Source organism: Brachycentrus maculatus, unplaced genomic scaffold (assembly GCF_059751285.1).
Source record: "Brachycentrus maculatus isolate JH-2025_06_01 unplaced genomic scaffold, ASM5975128v1 h1tg000395l, whole genome shotgun sequence".
NCBI lineage: Eukaryota > Metazoa > Arthropoda > Insecta > Trichoptera > Brachycentridae > Brachycentrus > Brachycentrus maculatus.
In genome coordinates, this window is record NW_028281144.1 from 136,780 (window position 1) to 163,468 (window position 26,689).

General features: G+C 30.1%; 2 protein-coding genes across 6 annotated transcripts; one reads left to right on the forward strand and one right to left on the reverse strand.

Annotated features, from left to right (window-relative positions):
* The first annotated feature begins 656 nt into the window (after positions 1 to 656).
* LOC148302965 (uncharacterized) lies at positions 657 to 20,845 on the forward strand. 2 transcript variants are annotated; one of them, XM_088270775.1, is made up of 5 exons: positions 657 to 1,084; positions 10,889 to 11,015; positions 18,520 to 18,657; positions 19,334 to 19,591; positions 20,100 to 20,845. In XM_088270775.1, exons 1-5 carry the CDS (start codon positions 789 to 791, stop codon positions 20,166 to 20,168), a joined length of 888 nt encoding a protein of 295 aa, XP_088126901.1. In that variant the 5' UTR covers positions 657 to 788; the 3' UTR covers positions 20,169 to 20,845. The 2 variants fall into 2 exon arrangements, with proteins under 2 accessions (XP_088126901.1, XP_088126902.1); XM_088270776.1 differs by lacking the exon at positions 657 to 1,084 and adding an exon at positions 9,556 to 10,037.
* Positions 20,846 to 20,996: 151 nt separating this feature from the next.
* Positions 20,997 to 26,422, reverse strand: Uro (Urate oxidase). 4 transcript variants are annotated; one of them, XM_088270774.1, is made up of 4 exons: positions 26,220 to 26,422; positions 23,828 to 24,280; positions 22,479 to 22,789; positions 20,997 to 21,171 (listed from the first exon to the last, which is right to left on the reverse strand). In XM_088270774.1, the coding sequence occupies exons 2-4, from the start codon at positions 24,249 to 24,251 to the stop codon at positions 20,998 to 21,000; spliced, it is 909 nt and encodes a 302-aa protein (XP_088126900.1). In that variant the 5' UTR covers positions 24,252 to 24,280; positions 26,220 to 26,422; the 3' UTR covers position 20,997. The 4 variants fall into 4 exon arrangements, with proteins under 4 accessions (XP_088126900.1, XP_088126899.1, XP_088126897.1 ...); XM_088270773.1 differs by lacking the exon at positions 26,220 to 26,422 and adding an exon at positions 25,760 to 25,805; XM_088270771.1 differs by lacking the exon at positions 26,220 to 26,422 and adding an exon at positions 25,356 to 25,699.
* Between the last annotated feature and the right edge of the window lie 267 nt (positions 26,423 to 26,689).

The following is a 26,689-nucleotide window of genomic DNA, read 5'->3' on the forward strand; positions in this document are numbered from 1 at the left end:
AGTTTGTGTGAGCCATCAATCATCACTGACGCATAAACATCAATAAATATTATTTTATTGGTAACTCTATACTACTTTCACCTTACTTAATCTATATCAACTGTTTTAATTTCCTCGTGAATGTGCCTGAAATAGAGCAATATTTACGGCTGGCTTTACAAAGAAGATGAAGATAACAGACATTAAAAAATCTCACAAATTACTAATAAGCTATTTCTTATTATATGAAACTACATAGTTTAAAAAATTACATATTGAATTAGATAAATTACAAAGTTTAGTGGCTTAAAAAAATATCCAACCAACCATTTGGTTATCAGTGGAGGAAAAAAAGTTTGAGAATGGTGAAATTGGTAAAATATGGCATAAAAGTTCAATCAGTCCATTTAGAAATTATTTTTGGATTCATTTTGCAACTGCCGGAAATTCACGAAGCCAGTTTTGTAGTCGAGCGTATATTCTTAAAGAAGTAATTTTACAAAAACTTTCTTAAATATTAAAAAGAATGGTCACCGCGTTCAAATGTATATGGTGTCATGTCAATGCACTAGCGGGCGTCGAGACGCCGGATAAAAGCCTTCGCCGTTTTGATAAGTGCCGTAAAAGGCTTTTCGACTGTTTAGAAAACGGTCGGGAGGATAATACTTCGTCCATGGTGATCAAAGTAAACAAAACTAAAATACGTGACCTACATTTCAGGATAAAAATTAACATAAGTGTTTGCATTTCTTTTTATCATTATTTTTCTTTGAAAAAACCTTAATATTTTTTACCCATCAAAAAACGAAATGAAGTCTTTTACTAAATCAAAAAATGTCAATAAAATGTCTAATTTTGAAAGAACATCGTCTACTGCAACTGATTCTGGATTCTGGACCACTATAGAGCTTCTGATGGGAAGAGAATGGAAAGACAAAAACGTAGAAAACGGAGAGGAAATGTTGGACGGTGATATTAAAAAAATAACAGGAATCGAAAGAAGACGGGGAAAGAGAGGACTAAAGAACGCAGGAATGAAAATTAATTCTATGTCTTCAGTCATTAAGCAGCTAGAAAATGAAGCTTCTTCAGCTTCTGAGATAAGGTAAGTTTTTTTTGACATTTTTTTTTGTTTATTTATATATTTTGAAACGTTCATGTTGAATTTAATGAAAAATATTTAATTTTTTTAGGGATTAAACTAAATTTTACACTTTAAACATTATTACTACCCGTTTATACCCGTTTATTTAACATATTAAGATACAATGTATCAAATGAAAATACTTGTTACTATAGTTTCACATTTATTTTTATATCTTACCACCGAACTTTTTCGCCGGGAATACATCTTAAAACGGTAAATGGTTTACACTAAGTAATTTATTTATCTGAAAAAACATAATATTAATAGTCCATTTGTTCGATTACAATAAATTTGAAAAAAAACAATGCTTCTTTAATACTCCTGAAATGACATATTCACCATTATATGTGGACAAGAGTTACAATTAGGATAAATCAGAAACATTCGTATTTATTTAGGCACTAATCAGATAATTCAGGAAAATGTTTCATTTTTCCCCACAAAACGTAATTAATTTAGACAATATTTTCAAGAGATTTTTATTTTTTTTCTAGTTTTAATTAGAAAGCTATTAAAAAACTATTAAAAGCTGTTTTTAATTTAAAAAATTATACCCTCTTCATAAGTACTTCAGCCAAAAAGAATAAACACTAAACGTACATATATTGGCTTTGAGTATTTTCTGGTAAAATGTCGAAGTAAATAATTTAATTTCCTATATTATTACTACGTATACCACCTTTAGTTTGAAGAAAATTAAATTCCCACCACCATTTATTAGAACGATACAAGTTTAATTTAGATAAGCATAGCTTAGCATGATACGATGATATTTAGTTTTCATCCAATTAGCATATTCATCAAATTAAAGAGCTTTTTCTTTTGTTGACGTATGGAGTTATAAAAAAGCCATATATGCATGGACTTATGTTACAACCCACGTGTACGTATACTGTTTATTATATTTACATATCGCTCACTCCTTTCAAGAACGTCATAAATCAAAAAACTTGATTTTTCAGGAGAACGTTTTTAAAGTTTAAAAATATAATACAATGTTTTTAAAATAGATATCTAGCCACGTAGTGAACTTTTTACTACGCAACAGATCTTTTAAGGTAAAACCAGAAGATTTTTTCTCCATTTGAAAAAAAATTAGTTTTATTTAAAAAAATAATTATATAATACCTTTTCTTCAAAATAAAAAAAAAAAAAACAACACTTTCTTCCCTGTAGCGAGTAAATATTAAGTTAAAAATATGCCTCTTTTTCTGGGATATAGTACATTTTCTGGACATTCCGAAAATATGCCCAACTGAAAATCTATGATTTTTGATTTATGACGTTCTTGAAAGGAGTGAGCGATATGTAAGTTAATAGATAATACAACGAAATGAGTACGAATGGATTTGTCCTTGACCATGGCAATAGAAATTTTAATTATCATCAATTAATCTTCCATTTCGAAAACCACATTTTGGGAATCAGCAGTAACTTAATGGATAATTTATTCGTACATTTAAATTCAACCAACCACTGCCAACATGTAATTTTGAATAATTCCTTTTAAATCATTTCAAATTATTGTTTTCGTAATAATTAAATTATGTTCAATCACGTGAAATAGGAATTTATCATTTACTAATTAATTACTAACGTCTTCAACTTGTTCCCGATGCTTTATAAAATGATACCGAGAAAAACTTGGCATGATCAAGTATTTCAAATACTTGAAAGTGAGTCAGGTCAGATGTCGGAATAATCGGCTTGTATGTATGAGAAATTGTATGGATTTGGATGAGGCGAAGTTGTGTGCAAAGACAGATTGGTGTGGAGTTCTGTTCTCTCTGCCTACCTCTGCGGGGAAGCGGCATGATGGTTCGTTAGTTTTTTTTTGGTTGGTTAAAATTATTAAATATTGTTGACTGTATTGAATTTCAAAATTGCAAAAAAAATGAGAGAAAAAAAAAATTCATTAATTGATTCAGCAGTCACTTTGTGGTAAAATCTCTCCATTTTTAATTTAACTTAGGAAATACCACTATTTCTTAAAATCTACTGAGACACGTGTTTCGATGCATTTCGCATCATTTTTAAACACCATATATATATATATAATGCGGAATGCATCGAAACACGTGTCACAGTAGATTTTAAAAAACAGTGGTATTTACTAAGTAAAACATTAATTTATAAAAAAAAACACATTGATGCCTTCTTGAAGTCGCCAGTATAAAAAAGTATGAACTTCCATTGAAAGTCATACTTTTACACCTCTTTGGGCGTCCTCAAAAATTTATACGAAGGCAGATAAATGCCGACAATGCACTACGATTGCTAATGTGTCACAAACATAATGTAAAAACATTAATAACCCGATGACCACTGAACGAAAAACATATTTTAATTTTTTTACATGACAGATCTCGAGACACAATGCGAATGTATAGTCAAGTAGTATTTTCAATTTGAGTTTATACTAAACACAAATTTATTTAAAAAATTGTTTCAATTCTAAGAAATTATATTTTGAATCCTGGGTGCCGCTAAATTGTTCATCTGTCTAATATTTTTTCTAAACCCACCATCCACCCGCAGAATCCCGTGGGAATCAATTCCACATAGAGATAAATATCCATTTTTTTCAAGAAATAAAAACTCTATGCAGATTAACGAGGCGGGAGGAGGATGTATGGACAGAGGCCGGCACTTCATCCCCACCCCTCACGATCCCCTTAATGGCTATTTTAAAAAATATAAAAATTCAGTATTTACAAAACATTTGAACAAAAATAAATACCTGAAACTAAAGTTACACAAAACATAAGTAAACTTTGTTTTAAAAAATAGAAGAAGTGCATAAATAAATATGAAAAATGCAAACAACATCGGTATGTAATATAACGAACATATTTATTTAGTGTCACAGACTTGTGTCCGCTCCGGCCACTGATACACCGATATCCCTAAATTATACAGTGTTTAAAAGCTTACTTGACCCGATGTACAAGTAGCTACGAACTGAAGATGTCTTTTGAAAATAGCATTTAAATTATGAGAATGCCGACCTATAAATACCGACTTTTGGGGAAATTAGGTTACTGGGATAATAATATGATTATACATAATCAACATTTTACTACTTTGACCTAACTGGATATTCGTTGATTCGAATGTGATTTATACCCTTCGTTCATTTTTATAGCGAATTTAGGATAATTTTGATGGCTCTATTCCCTGTTCCAGAAAACTGGTTGGAACTTTGGGATGGTTCGTGCAACAGAATTTAATGAATCGAAATTGTGTCGGGTTGTGGTCCCGTGGTTAGTGTCACTCTACCGCAATTTGATACCAATTTCTAATAATGAGCGGCTTAGGCTCACAGAAATAGTATGAAATGGAAGTATTTTTGTAGATAATAAAAACACAAATATTTCTCTTTTTTAAAGAAAAATTAAATTAAAAACAATTTTTTCTCATTCCCTATTCAGTATAAACAGATTTAGAGCCTCTAAGCTACAATGCGCTAGCGCACATTGGTCCCGATAAGCTTTAGGGTGACACTCACCAAAGTCCATTTTTGTAATCTGAGATATTGTTACTTCTTCGCCGAAAAAAAATAATGGGTGTTTTTTTGTATTATTTGATATTATTTGAGGTGTATTATCGTGGGTTTCAGAACTCTGGATACTTAAATATATATTGTATTTATTTTAATAGTTTATTTTATAATTTTGGCACGCTGGTGGATATTTTAGTCTTAATATTTTTTTTTCGTTAAAACATAAAATAATTGCACAATAAAAATTTTGTAATTAAAAACACTGGGAATGTCATATTATATTGTAAAATAAAACAAACAAATACTGTAGACAAAAGTTTTTTTTTTTACTTTTAAAAAAGTTAAACAACTAATTTTAATTTATTAACTTTATAAGTTCTTAACATTTTTTATGCAAACTACGTCTTAACGACATGCAAACCGTATTCCCATCTCTTAAACGCGTTCATCTCTGTAGATATATCAAAAATTCTTACAACTTTACGGTTTTTGCTAGTACTGAACGGTCGCACTACATAATTTACCAGACAGAAGGTCGTCATCCTTGCAACACAATAATTTGTGGTTTGTAAAATCTTGCAAACCAACTTTTTTCAGGATATCGTGACTTGGCACGTTATCTGCAGTATTGTTGTTTACTTGGAATAGTTTATCTCTTAAGTTTCCATGTGGAATGCCATCACGACAAAATATGATACATTACCATATACATATTATATCAGTGTTTCCTAACCTTATTTGTACCATGCCCCACTTTAACGAATCAAAATCTCCAGCCCCCCCCTATAACTTTTTTATTTACCACACAAATTCTGAAAAAATTAAATTGTTTCAAATAAAAAATGCACATATGCAATATATATTACTTTTATATTTTCATAAATAAATTATATGTATATTATGTTACATTGCAACTCGAAAGAAAATTAGTGCGGTCTTTGGGCTTGACTTGAGACGATATTCTTTCATACTCGTACTATTTATTCATTTTTACATGGGGTTATAAACTATAATTAAAATAAGTTTATAAGCTTTACAAAATGTGAACGAACGAACAAGTCAATCACACACATGCGAAGTACCCAACCACAATCTCAATTTTTTATTTATTTTGGGCTAGTACTTTTATCTATCACTAAAAGGAATATGGAAGAGTTCAAATAAAAAAAATATTAATGTGTTGCCATCATATTCTCCAAAAGTCAGAGTTGTAATTGTTTTTCTTTCGAAAATGGGTTTTTCGACAAGAATGTAAAAAATATTAACGATTTGGGCAATGTCCTCCAAGACATTCAAATTGCCCCCAAATGGGGCGTGCACCTCATGTTGGGAAACACTGTTATATCAACCCTTTCCCATCAAAATATCGTTAACGCTAAATAGGTAAAGATTGGTCCGTTTCAGTACATAAAAAATATTTTGGAGCGATCTAAGGACTAAGGCTCCTAAATGTAGATTTTTTCGATTTCATACATATATTTTATTTGCATATTTCGGTCAGATTCACTAAAATAAATCGATCTTTACCTTTAACTGGCAATAACGATTTTTTAAGGGAAAGGGTGGAATATGCATTGAAATATTTTAAAATAACTGTCTTAAAATTAATAGGTGCATGGTGGCTATTTGGCTCTGCTGAAAATATTTAATTTTGGTATCGTATACGTTTTGAATACAGATACAATGTTCATATTACCGGGTAAAAAAAGGAATTAAGCTTTCGAGCGAATGTAACTGCTAAAAAAGTTTATGTTTTGAAATAAAGATTCCAAGGTTTAGTAAGTAGTCAAAAAAAATTTCTAGGGAAGTTTTGCGACTGTAAATACATATTGTTTCGTAAGACGAATTGCATCTCTCTTCTATTGATTAATACGTTCACTAACTCGATTTTGAACATACATATCGTATTCATACAGGAGAAATTAACCATGTGTATTTTTTACAAAAACGTAATATTTGACTGTTTGATATCTTACTAGCTTAATCTTGCCCTGAAAAAAATCCCAAAGGATTTTAAACTTAATAAGTAAAATATATTGACTTGTTAAAAAAAGTGACTTAAATGGCCCTCCTGAACATTTTATGTTTTGTTAGTTGGTTACTTTCTCCTGTACGACTACGATATGTATGCATCTTTGGTAAACATATTTCTAATGAGCAACTGTATTTTTTGAGCTGCGATAGTATAGAAACGGAATTAAACTAAATTGTAATTATTTATATGTTTTTAATACCTAAAACTCTTTTATGATCTCCTGACGTATAAAATCCACAATTTACAAATAAACCAATCATGTTTTCTCCTTTTCTACTAATGTAAAATTTTATATATCCGATATTCGCAAGTAATAGGAAGAACATATTCCTAACTCCTAGTCTAAACTACCTCCTCGTAAAAGAGTTGTCTATGCGATAAAAGCTAATATTAAAGTTACATATTTCATGTAAAATTCCAGTCGTAAACTTGTTTTTTATTGTAAGGTCTACATCGTAAAGCTCCGACACACGCCTCATAAAATGGAAAGTTTCGATTATGGGTACGGCCATAATGGCAACGATTAGCGAAGTACTATCGCGCTATCCTTGTACTGTCAGGCAGGTGGTACGTCTCTTACTTGCTTCACAAATTATTATATCCACCCTAGGTGACTAAGGCGACGACCGTGACCCTTCCCGGCAAGATTCACACGAGCTAAACCACTTGACAAATAAACTTGCGCGCAAGTGATATTTGAATTGACAATTATTTAAACTTTAAATAATTTGACATCTGAACAAAGATAAAGAAGAGTATGGTAGTCTGGGCATATTACGGGGCTTACGGCCGTCATAGGCTGGTTTAAATGATCACTTGACACACGTGTCACAGTCACCAATTCTACCCATGATTGTCTTAAAAATAATTTCTAATTGTAAATAATTCAGATTTGTGAACAAGTATTTGGACACACTCAAGATGTTGTTAAATATTTATACTTTAATTAAAATTAGGTTTCCGTAAACTGGAGTCGATTTTTAGTCCCGTAAAAATCATCTTCAGTAGCTTATATCTACATTAAAGATTTTGTTATTTCGTTTCATAAGCTTCTAAAATTTATGTAGGCATATGCATTTTATTTACAGAGACACAAACATGAGCGTATTCAAATGCAATATTGTGTTAAAATTTCAAATCAATCGTTAAATATGATTCAATTTAAAATATTTAACAAACAACCTTAAAAGAAAAAAATGGCCCGTGAAGGATTCGAACCTTCAACCTCCAATGCGAAAGAATCAGTTTGGTGCTCTAACCCATTGAGCTAACGGACCTGTTCGCTGAACGCCAAAAAAGTAAATAACATTTATTTTTAACGTATAATACTCTGAAAACGCAGAAAGCGATTATATGAATTGATAAAAAAATGATTGATTAAAAAATCTTTGCATTCAAATCTCATTTATATATCTGTGATAGGTGTATTTACCTGGGATAGATAAAAAAAAATACCTTATAGTTATCTGTTAATCGTGCATCAATATACGCAAAAAAACGACATCTGCTTTAACATCGCATAGTCAATGTTTAAAATTGAATTGTCATTTCGTAGATTTTTAATATTTTCATAAATTCACAATTATCATACAACAACAAAAAATCCGTGGGCACTAAATTTTTGTTTTCAGTTGCTAATGTTTCAGATAAATCAATTTATTTATGTATTTCACAACGTAATTCTATTTAGTTTTCACTAATGCTTCTAATTTAGTTTTCACGTTTGTCAGTTGAGACAATTGTGAATGTATCATATAAAACATTTAACAAAATACAAACAAACATTTTACGTGTGTCATTGTTACCCAATATAAATTATTTTGATATAAAAAATTCATGGATCTATAGTTTAAATATATATGGTTGTCTTTTGAAGAGTTAATTTCTTACAGCATCATAAAAAAATCTGGATCTCACATAAATAATGTATTTTGTTTCTTTTTTATACACTTAATTATTGATGATAAAAATGTATTTGAATGTACTCTACCGAATACCGGAAAAATATTTGCCGTTGATTTAATATTACGCGCAAACTGTCCGTGACTTGTACGAAGTATCCGTATATCCGCAAGTCGCTTGATCAAGTAAACGAGGCTTCGTTATTGACTTCCATGAAAACGCTCCGAGTCACGAATGTTCATATAATAAACATCTATAATATACATATTATACATATGTGGCGTACGGGGCTGTTAGACAGATAATGTGGGGTGACGAGTGACACAATTCGGATACATTTTGGCATCAAGCTTTTGATTTGATTTCTAGGAAAAATAGTGTGTAAGGACAAACATGTCCGATTGTATATTTTAATATATGGTACTAGAAAACAACAACAACAAAAAACTTTAAATAAATTATAAATCCTTTACACTAAAAAAGTTGTTTTTTTAGGTCAAATATATTACAATGTTAATAATACACCAAGAACTGTTTTTTTTTCCCTTCGAATGTAGTTCAAGTATTTATATAAAATCACATTTAATTTATTAAATTGGTTAAGTGAATGATGAATGTTCAACGTTAAGTCTTCAAATTGAACTTAAAAACCAATAACTTTATTTCGAGTATTTGTTGCAGCCTCATTGGTTTTGGGCATATAATTTTAATTAATTATGTTTCAAGAGATATCAATATTTAGACATGACAAATAAGTATATTTATGCATATGTTATTTAATGTATCACCACTAATAAAATAAGCATGTGTCATGTTCTAACGTTTATATCGTATTTAGGACAATGTTCATACTACATCTGAATATTTTCTCTTAATAAATAAAATAAAAGTAAAATAAATAAACAAAAAAAGCTTTAAATAAAAAACAAATTGTTGTTTTATAATAACTTTTATTATCTTATAAACCATTATAATATACATGCAAAAAAGTTTCCAATTGGTTACAAATGTTTAAAATTCAAAGGAAATTACTTGTAGTAATTTTATTTCTTATAATTTATCTGCGATAAATTTGTGCTAATCAGATAAACGTAATTTTAAATGTACTGTCAAATTTAAGTCGCAATTTTCATTTGTGAATATAATTCTACAAATGACATCGTCACGTTTTTGGTTAACTTTAAATTGAATAACATTTCCCACGCGAACTGGATATAAATTATAAAAGTTTAAAGCCTGAAAGTCCTTAGTGACAAAGCGCGGTGTGAGTGACAGTGGAAGTTTGGGGCGTCGCGACGCGGCGCTCACTATCCACTATATAGCTAAAGTTTTCAGCTATTTCAGTAGCTACAGTTATCGGCGCCCCTTTACCGCCGCTGCATGGTGTTCGGTGTATTGTGTATGGTGAATGGTGGAAGGTGGAAGGTATACCTTTCGACGCATGAGCTGGGGCTCATTTAAAATACATTCAGGTTAAATTTTTTCTCTCATTTAATATATTTTCGTTTTTTTACTCATTTTATTTTAGTTATTTTAAATGTTGATGTGACATATTTACGTTCCACGCAGTCAAGGTACATATTGCATGTATTAAACTGTTTATACCATACAATTATGTAGATTCATGTAAATTTAATTGTAACTATGGAAAAGTGTGATTACAAGTTTTACGTTTATATTTTTGTTTACATATTTACTAATGTAATCTTCGCTTTAAAAATATGAACCATGCCGTTATTTTCTCTAAAATAAATAAATGTTTATTTGCAAATTAATATTGTTTAACTAAAAAATTATTATAAATTTTTGAAGCAACTTACATCATTCAAATTACCTAATTTTAACGACAAAATAAAATCTACTAAAAAGATAATTGAGTTTTATCAACTATTTATGGTGGTGAAACGCTGTTTACAAAATCACTAATAATCCTCTTAAGCCAACAATTAAGAAAGCGCTGTGAACAAAATTTGAATATCCTAATTAGGATAATTAATCATTTTTGAAAATCAAACTTCACTTCTAAATTATGAAAATAGCCTCGAAAATAAATCATGAATATCGAATGTTTACACGAAGTCGAAATCGTTCACATCAGATTGACATACTGGAAGACAACATTGAAGTTTTATAAGTTAATAAGATTACAATAATTTACCTTTATAAGTTTAAAAACAAACTACATCTATTCGATATTTTTTATTTCACTCCCAATTTTATAAATAAAATATTAATTTGAAAGATATTATTTAAATGATTTTGTCTCCTTGTCTCCTTGTCTCCTGGATTTCATTTTAATTTAAAAGATTTTTTCCTATTCCAGAGGTGTGTGGAATTTCTGCCAACGAGGGATGGCCTCGGGACAAGAACGGGAGAACCTTCAAAGGCTACAGCAGAGGAGTTCAGACGAGAAGCTTGATGCTCAACAGCGCCGTATAAAAGCCAGGGAGGTGGGAAATCACATTTATTTAATTTTCTCATTAGTGAGAATGCATTGAAATTATAATATTTTCGAGACAGAAACCTACACCTTCTCCATACTACAAAAGTTGACATTCATACTTTTAACCAAGCTTTTTTAAAAGCAAAAAGGTCCTGGAACTCATTTCATGTTGAGCTTTTTACTAAAACAAATTATATTCAAATATAATTTAAATCAAATTTAAAGCAAGTTTTCCTATCATTTTGACGAATTATATAAATAAATATTCCAAATACTGGAATGCTGTTCCACCACGTTACAAAGGAAAAAAGCCCCACTATTAACTATACGAGTATATAAAGCTAATTCGTTTCAATATTTCACAATAATTACGTATTCAAATTAAATCAACTTTCTTAAACTGATTTCGGCTTGAAAATTTGTTTACCATTAAGCAGCACTCTATCAATATTGAAAAAATATATAGGATACATGACTTTAACATAATATTATTTAAAGCATATTTTATTCTTTTAAATTATCATAACGTGTCGGGTTGTTGTCCTATAGTTAGTGTAGTGGACTCTTGAGTCAGAGCTTTTGGGTTCGAACCCACACTACCATATTTTTATTTTTAATAATGAGCCGCTTAAGCTCATGTAAATAGTACGAAATTAAAGTATTTTTGGAAACAATAAAAAGTCAAATATTTATCTTATAAATAAAAAGAAATTATGTACTGACATTTACCTTTATTGTACTCATTTATTGTATAATTATTAACGTTTATAGTAATTCATGTTTCGTGATGACTGTAAGTTTGTCGTGTCAAAGAAGAAGAGTAAAATATTTTAAAATGTTATTCAAATTTAACATCATAAATCAATGTTCCAATTGAACGATTGCGATTTTAACATTTTGCCAAATCATGTTTTCAATTTTATTTGTTTCGCAACAAAATGATTCGTGATCTACAAAAATATAATAATTAATAAGTTAAAAGCCGACAGCATGTAATACTTGTTTCATTGTTAGTATGTATTTGTTTAGAAGTAATTAAGTGGGCGTTAACCTTTGACCTTTTATCATATTGAAATCATTCGTTTTACGTGCGAGTCTATGGTGGTTTCAGATTAAGGAGGTTTTCGAAATTAATCTACAAAATAATTTAGTTATATAAATAAAACATATTATTTTTTTACTTCTCAACATAGATCAAGAACAGTATAGAAGTCTGGGAATTCACGGTTAATCTTATGTCGGTCGTAAGCCCCGTAAATGCCCAGACTTGTTGAAATATTGTTCTTTATCTATGTTGAAATGTCAAAAAATAATATAAAAAATAACTCCTAATTGGAGATAATCCAGATTAATGAACAAGTATTTGGACACACTAAAATGTTGTATATTATATATATATATATATATATATATATATATATATATATATATATATATATATATATATATATATATATATATATATATATATATATATATATATATATATATATATATATATATATATATATATATATATATATATTTATATTTACATATATATTTATATATATATATATATATATATATATATATATATATATATATATATATATATATAAATATATATATATATATATATATATATATATATATATATATATATATATATATATATATATATATATATATATATATATATATATGTTTATTTTTTTTAAGTTTTTATTTATTTACATATTGGTATTACATATGTTGAAAGTATGTTTTACTACTACTACTGATCCTTGTCCTACCTAATAGTGCATAGGATACTACATAAAATTGAAGCAATTTAGGTTGATCGTTAATTATTTTAAGGCAAGATGAGTAATTTTGAGCTTTAGGTTCTAATCTAGGAGTGATTTTTTTTTACTTCCCTGGGAAACGAAAATGAGACCTGCAGCATATAAGCCAAACTCACTAACCACTACGCTATGGAGACGGACGAAATAGTATTCATTATGATATTATTATATCCCTTTTCACCCACAGCATTAAAATTATAATACAATTTAATTTTTATAATAGCAATATTTTACCAATACTACATGTACAATACATTTTTTTTAAATATAAAAATACTGCAGCTATTAATATAAAAGCAGTACATTGATGAAAATATAAATTTGTAGCTAATTTTAAATTATTTTTCAAATTAATTAAAAGTGAAATCTCGCGTCTAGAACAACGAAAAAATACTAATTTAACATTCTTAAAATTATTAAAATTATGAAACAATAAAAAACCAATATGTGTGTATTTCTCTTTCATTTTATTTAATACATACCTATATTGCGTTTATATACCCAATTCTATCGATTTACATAAAACTTTATGATATAAAGTATTTTTCTGTATTTACCCATAAAAAGTGATAAAAACCATGTATCATTCCATAATATTATAGCTCAGGCTAGAACTGTCTATTTTGCAGTGTAATAAACATGAAAAATAAGGTGAAATACTTACAGCTCTCGCGTGTGGGGCGCCTATTTCCATAGATAAATCGCAGTCAGACCGATTCAACCAACCAACCCGGGTTCCCTTCATACAAAGAGATAGCAATATTAAATATAAGACCTTTGTTCAATATGACGACAAAACATTCGAATCTTCCAATATTCCATTATAACTTTTATCACCAAAGTTTGATTAATATTTTTCAAAATTGAGAATAATATCGATTTACTTGAAAACTAATTTATCTTTCATATTTGGTTTTCAAACTACAATAAAAAAGGTATTTTTTCCGATTAAGGGTTATGAGCTTATAGCCTCATAATGTTTGGATAAATCTACTTATATATCAGTGCTGAGCCTTGTTTCATCTAATAAGGAAACTTTTGATAACCTTTAAAATTTTGATAAATATTCGTCTGTATTTCTCACTGCAGATAAGAAACACAAACGCCTATAAGCAAACTGCCTACAAATTCTAAAAGTTTGATATGTGTTTCTTTGCATGATTACGCTACGATTGATCTTCTAGGTTTCCCAAATATCTGTATTCATCAAAATACACGATAATTTTGACATTGTTAAATATTTTATAAATGCAAACAGTTCTAACAAATTATATTATTTTGATTTATTTATTAAATTTTAAAATGAAACACTGACTTAAGAGTCTACTAAATTGTGTTTCATTGTTTAAAACACATAAAAATAAAAATTGTGTCAATTGTTTATGGCCTTGTTATTGCATTTTCAAACTAATGTCTTGAAAATGCCATAACAATGTGAAACAGATGTCACAAATTTTATTTTACGTGTTTTAACAATAAAATGCAATTTAGTGGACTCTAAATATCAGCGTTTGATTTTTACATTTAAAATATAAATCAAAATAATACATTTATGTATATAATTTGTTAGTGCTTTTAATATGTTTAAAATATTTTACACTGTCGAAATTATCGTATATTTTAATGAATACAGATATTTTCAAATCCTGGAAAATCAATCGTAGCGTAATTATGCAAACAAACACCTACGCTAAGTAAAAATTATGTATTTTTAATTCATGTTTTACTTAGTAAATACCACTATTTCTTAAAATCTACTGTGACACGTGTTTCGATGCATTCCGCATCATTTTCAAACACCGGTAGATTTTAAGAAATAGTGGTTTTTACCACAGAGTGACTGCCGAATCAATTAATGAAATTAAAAATTATGTCACTAATTTTTTTTAGATATATTATATATTTAAAAAAAACAACCTTTTATTTTCTCTCATTTTGATGATTCGCATAATACTTTTCATGGTTCGTTTCTTATTCCGAGGTAAAACGTTTATGATGGAAAAAGTTTTCTTAATAAAACGACAATCAACTATAAAAGATATAACGTGCCTTTAAAGCAATTTGTCTTGTGAATCCATTTTCTTTCAGCTTTATGCGCTATTTGTTTTTATTTTGCCTGAATTTTACTTTGGTACCTACTGTTTTCGTGCAGAAACTGGAATTGCTTTCATTTTTACGAAAAGGTCATCGATGAATATACATTTATTTTAATACAGTGTCCTATGCACCCATAGGGCACATCGTCAGGTGAGGTTGAGGGTCAGATGAATGAGAGGAAAATATATGATATATTTTTGTTTGTTAAGAGATACTAGCATTATCAGGTATATCAAAAGGGATAGGGTCAGGAGTCGAAATAATCGGCGGGTATGTATGAGGAGACGCATGAATGCGGAAGGGGCGAATAATGTTTTCAAAGACAGAGTACTGCGGCGCTCTATTCTCTCTGTCTACTCCTGCGGTGAAGCGGCGTGATGGTTAGTTAGTCAGTTAGTAAGAATAAGAGAGGTCGTTTTTCTTAACATTATGTATATAAATCTGTTTTTTTTATACTTTTTCTAATTAAAAAAATATTCGTCCAAACATCCGAATATTGATTGTTCACCTCTACGCCTAAGATAGAGCTTTTTTATATCGAACGATTAACTTAACTTTTTTTCTATGATAATTCATCATATTATTCTTTACAGCATGATAATTCTTTGACAGTTACTTGGACATTATTTACTGAAGATTATTTAAAAGATAACGACTTTATATTTTAACTTGCCTCTCTTTAAACGGATTAATCAGTTAAATTTTTATACGAATATTTCATAGATATATTATGTAAAATTTTGAATTTGTATGCGGTAGAAAATATTGAGTTGTGTTTTTGTGTGGCAATTAATTTTACATTTGCATCAATCTGAAATTCGGCTATGAACAATAATCGGGTTGTGGTCCCGTGGTTAGTGTAATGTCTTAAGTCCGTTAGATCATAGATTTCCAACGATGGCGATAGGAGACTACTATACGATCTAGGAGATAAAATGGAGGACTGGGAAGTGGACAGTATATTTTAATTACCCTCTGTCTCTACGAAAGAAATTTTGTCAATTTTCCTTCCAACCGTCGCAAAAAAATGGCAGGAAGGAGAACAGGCCTCTAAGACCTACGAAATAGTATTAAATTGAAATATATGTATCTACAACAAATGTGCATAAATAAGAATGCTCTTTTCTGTTATAATTTATATGTAATAACTTCTCTCTTGTAGATATGTTTATTTAACTATATGAGTATATTTGGAGCCAAAGTATGGTAGAGTAGAGAGGCTGAACTGCACTACTTTATCTTTGTTTCATGCAATATGTCTTTGAAAACACTAATAAATATGTAAAAATCTCTTATGTGTAAATTTACCTTGTATTTATAAGTAGGGTACAAAAAAAATAGAATACAAATATTTACTCACAACATTTTGAGTGTGTCCTTACAAACTTGTTTACAAATTTGGGTTTCCTCCACTTAGTAGTTATTTTTACATGTAAATAATATTTTTACATGTGAATAAAAATAACTGGTCAAATCATGAGCTAAATAAAAAAAATCATGATTTCTGGCGTTTCCCAGTATGTAAAAATAATCCGGGGTTTGGATCTTGCATACAAATAAAAGGGTCTCTACAAAAAAAAGCTTTCTCAAATCAACATAGATGACTGTTGTGAACTCATATCCACTGTGTCATAAGATTGATCATATATTCAGGAGTTTTTTATTTGTGTGATTGACAATCACGGGTAGAATGGTAAATGTTGCACGTATGTTGAGTGATCACATAACTAGCTTATACATTACAGGTCATTAGCCCTGTAAATACCCAGACAAATATATTTATCATCGTCTTTAATAAGATGTCAAAAATGTACAAATAGTTAACTATTATTTATATTACCAAAAAAAAACGTTTTTTAAACGTTTAAGTAAACAGTTAACAATTTTCGTCTTTTGATACGTTTAGATTCATGTTACTGGCAAATTTTCTATTAAAAAAGGAAGCATTAACAAATAAGATATGATTCGGAGAACCAGTTTTTACTGTTTTCTTTTGAATACCATTAAATTCATTGCTTTGAAGCCATGTGTAAAATATTCGCGTGAACGTTACCGCCACATCTTCCGTCCTATTTTCGCAACCATCAATAATTTTGATAACTATCTATAAGGGGAGCATGAAAATGTCAAGCATTGTGACATATTGTCTCGTGACATTAGGGGAATCGAAGAACGAAGGTCGACAGACATGCACTAAACATGTTCCCAACATATCATTCCTATTCATACTAATATGTTGTCCTCCTTCATTCAGCCTTATAGCTTATAGGACAATTCTTAAAACAAGCTTAACGATTGATTTTTAACTTACTGAAAAAACTAGACTTAATGTTAACGTAACCGATACACATTCACGAGATCAGCTCTCATTTTGCGTCTCATACTATTTTTCTTTTCCTCTAATATTAGTTACAAATCGTAAAACGTTCAAAAAATAGTAACATATGGATGATCACACTTTTTTTAAAATAATAAGTAGAATTTGATTGTTTTTTACAAAAAGTTGACATTTTGATGTTACCATATATGATATGGGATATACAGAACCATGTACCATTTTTATCAAGTAAACGCTTTTTTTTAAAAAGAATTATATGAATGATGAGCAAATTGTGTAATTCGTTAAGTTTATCGAAACTTTCATAACAATTGTTGATAAATTTGGATATAATTCTATATAAATTATATGGATATATAAATTTATAAATGATATGGGATATACAGAACCATAAACCATTTTTATCAAGTAAATCCTTTTTGAAAAAAAGAATAATATTTAATCAGCAAATTGTGCTATTCGTTAAATTTATCGAAACTTTCATAAAAATTGTTTATAAAACTCACGATAAATTTAAAGAATCGCTATTTGAAATTTTATGTATATGGGATACCGTTTGACGTTTATTTACTTGGGTAAATTCATATTTTAAATGGAGTAGGATAGATTTCATTCAGCTGGTGAGAAGCCGTGGTTTTATTGTTTAGATTTTTCGTTATAAATTTAACAGGATCACAGAATACTGCCAGTAAAACTGTATGTCGATGTTTTATTACCTTCAAACAAAATGTGTATATGTTACCCACATACTTTAGTTAAACATGGAATAGAACAGTGTATTTTAAGAAATATTTCATATTTAAAAATAAATTGTGATATTTTTTGTTTTAATCGAATTAATGGTAGATGTAATTAACTGTTCATAAGGATTTCGTAGATAAAAACCTATGTAGAGGGGAACATTGAACATTTTATTTTTAGGGAAATTTACTTCACATAGAAAAAATATAACGTTAGGTTTAAGTAAAATTTATTTCTCATATAAATAAAATTTTATTTTATTTATATACCAAATAATATTAATACGTATTTACGGGAGTATAACTACTGGAATGATACATACTATAAGAATTCTTTCATCAAAAATTTTAAATATTTCAAACACTTACGTCTAAACCGGATAAACACATTTATTAGACAAAACCTTTCGTGATGGTTTGCACATCATTATTTTGACATTAAAATCACGAGAAAGTAGTGGATTTTGTTTCTAGAAAGGCATTTTTAAAGGAAAGATTTTTGGATTTCAGGTGGAGGAAATGGATCGCCTAAAGAAATTGATATTAAGTGGAAGATCACCCCTGGATAACTGTCCTCCCGAGATGAGGTCACATCCCGTCTTCGTGTTCTGGAGGGTAGTGAACAAGGAAGTCGATAAGATGAATAAGGTAATGACAATCGTATATTATACACAGGTACCATATTAAAGGTAAGTGTTCCTGAGAACTCGTTTTTTTATAACTGTTATATTGGTGGCAAATTATGATACTATATCCCTTGCTAACAGGATTATACTTTGCGGATATATGCAAACAATTTCTAAAGTAAACAATATCTTGAATATAAAAAAAAATAAACAAAAAAAAACCTATTTCTCGCGGTAGGGAGTAGGAATGAATTTCGAAAAATGTTGTCTATTAATAAACTTTATAGTACACATTACAAGAATTTTTTTATACCTCAAAATCAAAAGAAAAATATCGTATGATTTTTTTTCATTTCCGAAATATCATAACTGAAGACTAGAACTTTCTTGGAAATTAAAATATCTCGCAGGTACAAAATCTGCGTTCATTTTATACTCAATTTTTCGTATTATCAAAATAATAGTAGCATAACCCTTGAATATAAAGGGCAACATAATGAATTAAAAATTGAGATTCGGGGTTCGAACCCACTCTACCACAATTTGATATCTATTTTTGATAATGAGCCACATAGACTCACGAAAAGAGTTTGGATTTAAAATATTTGTGCGTATAATAAAAAACACAAATATTTTTATATAAATTTCTGTGAGTGATGTCTAAACTATATACATTGTTATTAAAACGGTACCAACAGGCTCGGGTGGACGCATACTACAAGAAGTACCGCAGAAATCGAAGGGGAACTCGCAAGAATAGTCAGAGGGACCCTCCCGGCACGGAGGAGGCTAGTCTAGTGAGCCTCGAGGGGGCTCACGACCCCCTCAACTCTTCCAGGACAGGTGACCCCGCCACAGGGACATCCCCCCGGGAGCAAAGCCCCTTTTTATCTCCTGTCACTAAAATCAATGAGAAATATGAAGATGAAGGGGTCAAACAACTCAGGAACTTGAATGTACGTATGGCATATAAATGTGATATACTGTTTATTTATAAGGTTTGTTTTAGTGGCCAATAGATATCTACGCTCAAGCAAATTAATTGCTTTTTTATTTAAATAACATTTGGTCCATAAAATACCTACTTACATTCGTCTGCTAACCATCTTGTTCTCAGTCTGCAAATCAACAAAACTCTACAAAGACATTTGATTGCTTATTTAAAATATCTTTCCATCGCGAAGCAAATATTGAATGTATCATTCAAAGAATGAGCCTACTTGGCATATGGCCAATAACCACTTATAATATCGCAAATATTTAAATGATTTTTCGTATTAAACGTCCAAAACATGATAGCATGGATACCTACGCCGAAACTATAACATCGGTATTTTAGAATGACTAAAAATATTCTTAAACAAATATTTAGTATACACTGAGTGCGCACTTTTCGCATTTCTGTACGGGTTTTTATGTTTTAGTGCCCAAATCGTTTTACAATTTGTTATTTTATGATTGCAGACCGTAGAGGAACTTTACCAGATGGCGGATAAGATAATCGGAGTCCCAAAACCCGATGTTCCATCATAATACCACCAAAACTGAACAGAAATATCTGCCTTCGAGATTCATTTTGATAATAAAAATCACATTTATCTAAAATACTCCATATTACATAGAAAATATGTTACTACTTAAATTCATGCTTCATATGCTACTTAAATTCAATGGAAGCATAATTTTTATAAATTGTTAATGTCAAATAAAAAAACTGTACCCTATATGCTCATAAAACACAGATATCATTTAATTGTATATGTGTGATAAATAATTGTATTGAAATAAAAATATATGTACATTATTTTCAAGCAAAAAATAAAATTAAAATATTACTTGTACATTATTGACATTATTTAATATGTGCACCAAAAGCGTTGTAATCGAAATTGAAAATTGAAAAAATATTCACAATTTTTTTATCCTTTATAATTCTGTGGACACATTTATAATAATTAATTTTATTTTTAATAAAAAAATCATACTTTGTTTTAAAATCACTATAAATATTTTATTACAACTTATTATGTCTACCAAGCACTTCTTGTAAAGAAGCGGTTAGCTTCGAAACCGGTAGACATTATAATTAAGTTATAATAAAATATTTATAGTGATTTTAAAACAAAGTTACATTTTAATTATAAAATGGATAATCACAAAGTTAGTGCCTCAAATGTAAATTATAAAAAAATCATAATGATATAATTATTGAATGACTAAAAGCAATTTTTATAAGGTAAAATAAAACTTTATTTCTGATAATCTAAGTTGGTTGGTGTATACGAATGTAGGTAATTGATCAAAATTATTGGAGTTTCATAAATTATTGCTTTCTGAGTTCCAAGTCTGTCCATTGATTGGTTTATAGTTTACTGAGTCCTTTTCTGCTGAGTTCAGCTTTGATTAAACCGGACGGTTTATCTACCGGTTGAAAGACCTCAATGTTACTGTTACCGGAAGATAAACGAGTCGGGAACTTGGAGAAATCTACATTGAAGTAGTGCTTGTTCGGCATGACCATAGAAATTCTGCTTATCTGTAAAATAATAAAAAAAACACAGTATGTAGATAGTATGACACCAACGTTCATTACACTGAACAACAATTTAAAACTAACTAACTAACTAACCATCACGCCACTTCCCCGCAGGAGTAGGCAGAGAGAATAGAACGCCACACCATTCTGTCTTTGCAAACACTCTTCGCCTCTTCCACGTTCAGGCATCTTCTCATACATCCTTTTTTTATGCATACATTTATTTTATAACTGGCATGAAAATACCTGATCTTTATGCACTTTGAATAGCTGAATTCAAAAACGAAAGCAAAAAAAATGTAGCACTTCAGATTTTTTAGCTATGGATATATTTAATTCTGATATTGACTAAAGTTTATCTTATTATTTATTTATAAATATATATAAACATATAATGCTATCGTATTCAATATCAATAAGTTAATATATTTCCACTGTTAATCCATAATTATCAATACTTTTTTTAATCCCTTAGACCTTAGACTAAAACATATCTAGATACCAACCACTATTACGGTTTCAACGTATGTGTTCCATACAAACAAAATGACTGTAACATCAAAACTTGACGTGATACAAGCTTGTCACCATATAGACTTTGGACATTTATTGGAAAAAAATTACCATCCTTACCTTTCGATAACTCTCTTCTTTTCAAATCCGTATATGGTATGTATTTGGAACAAAAACTTAATATTTAAACTAACTAACAGTCACGCCGCTTCCCCGCAGGGGTAGACAGAGAGAATTGAACGCCACACCACTCTGTCTTTGCAAACATTCTTCGCCTCTTCCACTTTCATGCATCTCCTCATACATAACCGCCGATTGTTTCGACTCCTAACCTGACCGCTTTCAAGTATTTGGATTACCTAATCGTGCCAAGTTTTTCTCGGTCTTCCTCTGCTCCTCTTTCCAATTACATTCACCTCATAAATTTGTTTTACCGTTCTTTCCTCACTCATTCGTTCTACATGTCCAAACCATCTCAACACACCTTTTTATATTTTATCGATAATGCTTTGCATTAAAAACAGTGTCGTCTATCCAGGAACCCAGGTTCCGAATCTCGAGGACCGCCCAGCTTCCCAGCTGCGGCCGTCACATCATCGCACCACAACGATCGCTAGTCTACCAGCTAGTTGTCGTCAAGTGAAAAATCTGTGTAGGACTTGAGTTATGCAATTCAATTCTTTTAAAAATTCAATTATTTAAAATGTTACCTAGGTTTAAAGAAAATTAAGTTGCAATTTATCGTATATTGGGCGCTTAAATCCATAAAATAAATTAACATGTTATACACTTACTTGGCTGACGCTATCAAGCACCAACTGTTCTGCCTGGTAGAGCGTGTTCTGCACAGAGGGCGATGGAACACCAGTCAACGCGTTACCAGAAAACTTCTCCATAATGGCTTCCTTCACCCTAGCCCAGGAAGCATCGAAGTCCACTCCGCTGTGGGAGCTGTAGTCCCATTCGGCGTCCACTACCGTGCTGAATATCCTGTCGCTGGCTTCCGGAAGTGTAGTGTAGTCGTCCCTTAAGAAATTTTCAAACGACGATTGGGTGGTCTTCAACACGCGAAGGCCGGTTAGAGACGAAGTGATTTTGCAAGGACCTACAAAAAACTGGTTTAGTTATCGAACTTAAAATAGCAGAAAAAAATACAATGAAATCGGGTTGGTATTGTAAAATAGATTAGTTTTTTTACTAGTCGTAAATAAATTTTCATATTCGTATTAATATTCAGAATATTTTTTATTTGGTTGAAAAATAAAGTTGTGAATAAAAATATTGGTCATAATAAAATAATCATAAATATTTTTATATTATAATTCGCATTAATATCTGACGCGATAATTTAGATATTTAAATTATTACGCAATTCAAATTGAAAAAAAATAGTTATCTAAATGTATTCGGGTAATTGAAATGGATAACTTGAAATTGAAGTATATTAATTGATATTAGTAATGTTAGTAAATAACCACTCACCGACTACTTCTGTCTACCGGTTTCGAGACGTACCCGTCTCTTCGTCAGGACATACACTACAATTTAACAATCATGCGAACAACACTACACCACACCCACTTAGTACTATTCACATACACTATCACTACACATGCAAAACATGCAGAGCGAGTTGTTAGTCCCACCATGTTTTGCATGTGTAGTGATAGTGTATGTGAATAGTACTAAGTGGGTGTGGTGTAGTGTTGTTCGCATGATTGTTAAATTGTAGTGTATGTCCTGACGAAGAGACGGGTACGTCTCGAAACCGGTAGACAGAAGTAGTCGGTGAGTGGTTATTTACTAACATTACTAATATCAATTAAAATGTTTGACCACAAAGTAAATGCTTTGAATATAAATAATGAAGTATATTATCTTGTTATTCAAATCAAATAATAAAATATAGAAACGATCAGATAAAATCTACATCTTTCATCGATAGTGATATATGTTATTTATATGTAGGTAACAAATACATAATAACAAGCATGGGTAGGATTTCATCAAATTTACTAATCGGTATATGTGTGTTTTTTTTGTCAATTATGACATATGTTAATAACATTAATAAATGTGTCCCGTTTTAAATTTGGCAAACAATATTTTATTCATGCGCGTGCAGAGAATAATATTGACTTACCATTTCGCTTTTGGTAAACGTTGGCTGACCTGCAAGCGATTGGGGCGAAAACGAAAGCGTGATTATGACTGTCGTTTCCTTTCTTAATCCTCTCCCAAGGATACTCATCTACTTTGATGTTTACTTCAATCACATGGTCGTACGTGTCTAGGAAGTGTTTACACATCAGCATTCCAAACTCTTCCGGGGTGGAAATGCCGTACTTTTTGGCGAGAATATAAACTGTATTCTTTTGGGTATCTGTCGCCACGATATCTCTATTATCTCCGACTATGTAATCGGATTGGCTATTTAATTTAAGTGTCGTGTTGACTTCGAATTCCTTAATGGTGTGCTTAATTCCTTCCTTCCTCACATGAAGTATTTTCACGTAACTCTTCCCATACCCTCGATCACTTATGACGTATTTATTTTCACTCAGCATCTTGCGATTCTTGGTTTTTTCCGGAGATTCTGGAAAATTCTCAAAAGACTTAATATACTACGATTAATTAACATATTTAAATACCTCAGTACATTTTTAAATGTTTCACATACCTAAAAACATATTGAATTCTAAAAATTCACGTAAAAGTAACAAATTAGGTATCAATGACAGTCACAAGATGCCTATAGAAGCTCTTTTCAAATAAACTTACTTTTTGAAGGTCAAAAATCAACTGAATATTTTTTATCTATTCATAACCTGTTTCGCATTTGAGTACGTTTTTTATCAGTTGTTCATTTACAAATACACTTTAAAAGAACGTAATTATATTCGTATAATATCAGTTGTTTAAATAAGTCAAATGCCTTACGGATACGTAATTAATATCGGCAATACTTAAAATATACATTTATCAAATCAAAATATCGATTTGAGATAAAAGATAGCGATATTTTGTAAGTACTCGTATTATTATTAAAATTACATTTAACTTTTATAAAACGTTTACTGCGTTGAATGAAAATGACGAGGCGATATATTAATGCATCAGCAAAGTTTAAGTGAAGAGTTCTTTTGCATTCAATATTAAACTAAATACATTAATTAATTAATTATGGATTGCATAAAGTAATTTAATTTAATTTAATTACTATAACTATATATATATATATATATATATATATATATATATATATATATATATATATCATTGTGGGGGTATACTATAATGGACTACTTTATAATGTTGTTAATATATTATACGAGTACAAATAATGCGCAATCTGTTTATAATCTGGAAAGGCGAAGATCTCCGACCTTTTACAAAAAGGAACTTGATCAATTTAACCACCAACTTTTATGCACCTACAAATCAATCTTATATAGATCGTAGGTCGAATGAGGTTTACTGTAGGCTGTAGCACTTATAAAATGTCCACAAAGCAAAATATTATGATATCAGCATTTTCATCATATAAATATGAATTTATGGTATAATAAGAAAACTGATTTCATAAGTAAATAATTCGATTCTTTTTCAAAACTTAAATACGAAAAAAGTATGAAGCATACAAAACTTTGATGTGTTAACTTCCTACGTACCTATATAACGTTTAACGTTCATTAATTTGAGCTCTCTTAGAAATCGAACCCGAGTCCTCAACCATGGTAGCTAACAGCCCTAATCACTACACTATGGAGGACACAAAATATAAATTAGCTTTGAAAACACATTACGCGCCACAATGTCAACAATGTGATGCCCGTAATATTCAATTATTCGCATGATATTGAGAAAGTTACTCTACCGCGCAAAACCAAACATAAAAATGATGTTTATTTTTGTTTACGTGATAAAATTACACGAGTTAACGTTATTTTTCCTGCTATTATAGCTTACGTGACGAAAGCAACGCCTTGAGATTGTTGATTAACAAGAACTAGTCGACGTCTAACATCAATTGATTATAATATATATACTTGTATTTACAAAAATGCGTACTAACCGGAATGCAACAGACGTCTGCTTTCTATGACGAACACAGTTGGACTGTGATTGAAATTAAACCTATATACTATATGGTATATAGTTCCAAGACATTCAGTTCGTTATCTTGGGAGAAGTCAAGCGATAAACACAATTTACCGTAATTTTAAATATTCAACACTTCATCAGACAATCAACAAGGATAGCAATAGACTTGATCGTGGGTGATCTTGAGCGTGCATTCCCACTAAGACTTCTTTTGCTGTTCGATTTTTATTTACTATTATTATACTACTACAGTAATTGCACTTCGTCTATCTCGGTTTATGATCGGTTGCCAGTTACAACCATGTTCGCACAAATATCATGGACGTAATTACCAAGAGTCGTATTATTTATATTTTTAAAATTTAAAGCATTTACTTTGTGGTTAGTCAGTCTTACTTTTTTTTACTAAATGTTGGTTTATAACTACTCACCGAGATTTTTGACTACCGGTTTCGAGAGGTACCCCTCTCTTCGTCAGGATAATCACTACAACGGTATGTTACACAACAAATAGTACTAAACGTCATTACCATAGCACAACTACACAAAATAATAATCACATGCGAATTTTGGTCGACCCAAGAACCAACAAAGGATTGCAGAACAACATGCACTTTATCCCAAGGTCTGACATGCACTAAGAATGTTAGTCAAAAATACGTCGGATTTAAATAGGTTAAAAGGATTGGGCGGCATTTAAATTGGGTATTGACAAATCTTGCTTGATCAATGTTGAATCAAATAGTGGATTGAAAGGAAAATTAATTTGGTTATTAATTAAAGATCCTAGTATCTAGTATCTTAGTATCTACTAAGAGTTTGTTTGTGGTCGCGGACCCCACTCGTCACTCTTCCACAACTTGATGTATTTGTATACGCGAATAGTCACTTAGGCTTTTCA

Bases quoted from the DNA above. Each gene is read 5' to 3' on its own strand.
- Uro (XM_088270771.1), bottom strand. From the start codon at position 25,377: ATGAACGTTAAACGTTATATAG. The intron at 24,281-25,355 runs GTACGTAGGAAG...AGAATTTTCCAG, and splicing joins GAACGTTAAACGTTATATAG to AATCTCCGGAAAAAACCAAG. The intron at 21,172-22,478 runs GTAAGTGTATAA...ATTATTTTACAG, and splicing joins TGCTTGATAGCGTCAGCCAA to ATAAGCAGAATTTCTATGGT.
- LOC148302965 (XM_088270775.1), top strand. From the start codon at position 789: ATGAAGTCTTTTACTAAATCAAAAAATGTCAATAAAATGTCTAATTTT. The intron at 1,085-10,888 runs GTAAGTTTTTTT...TTCCTATTCCAG, and splicing joins TCTTCAGCTTCTGAGATAAG to AGGTGTGTGGAATTTCTGCC. The intron at 18,658-19,333 runs GTAATGACAATC...CGGTACCAACAG, and splicing joins AAGTCGATAAGATGAATAAG to GCTCGGGTGGACGCATACTA.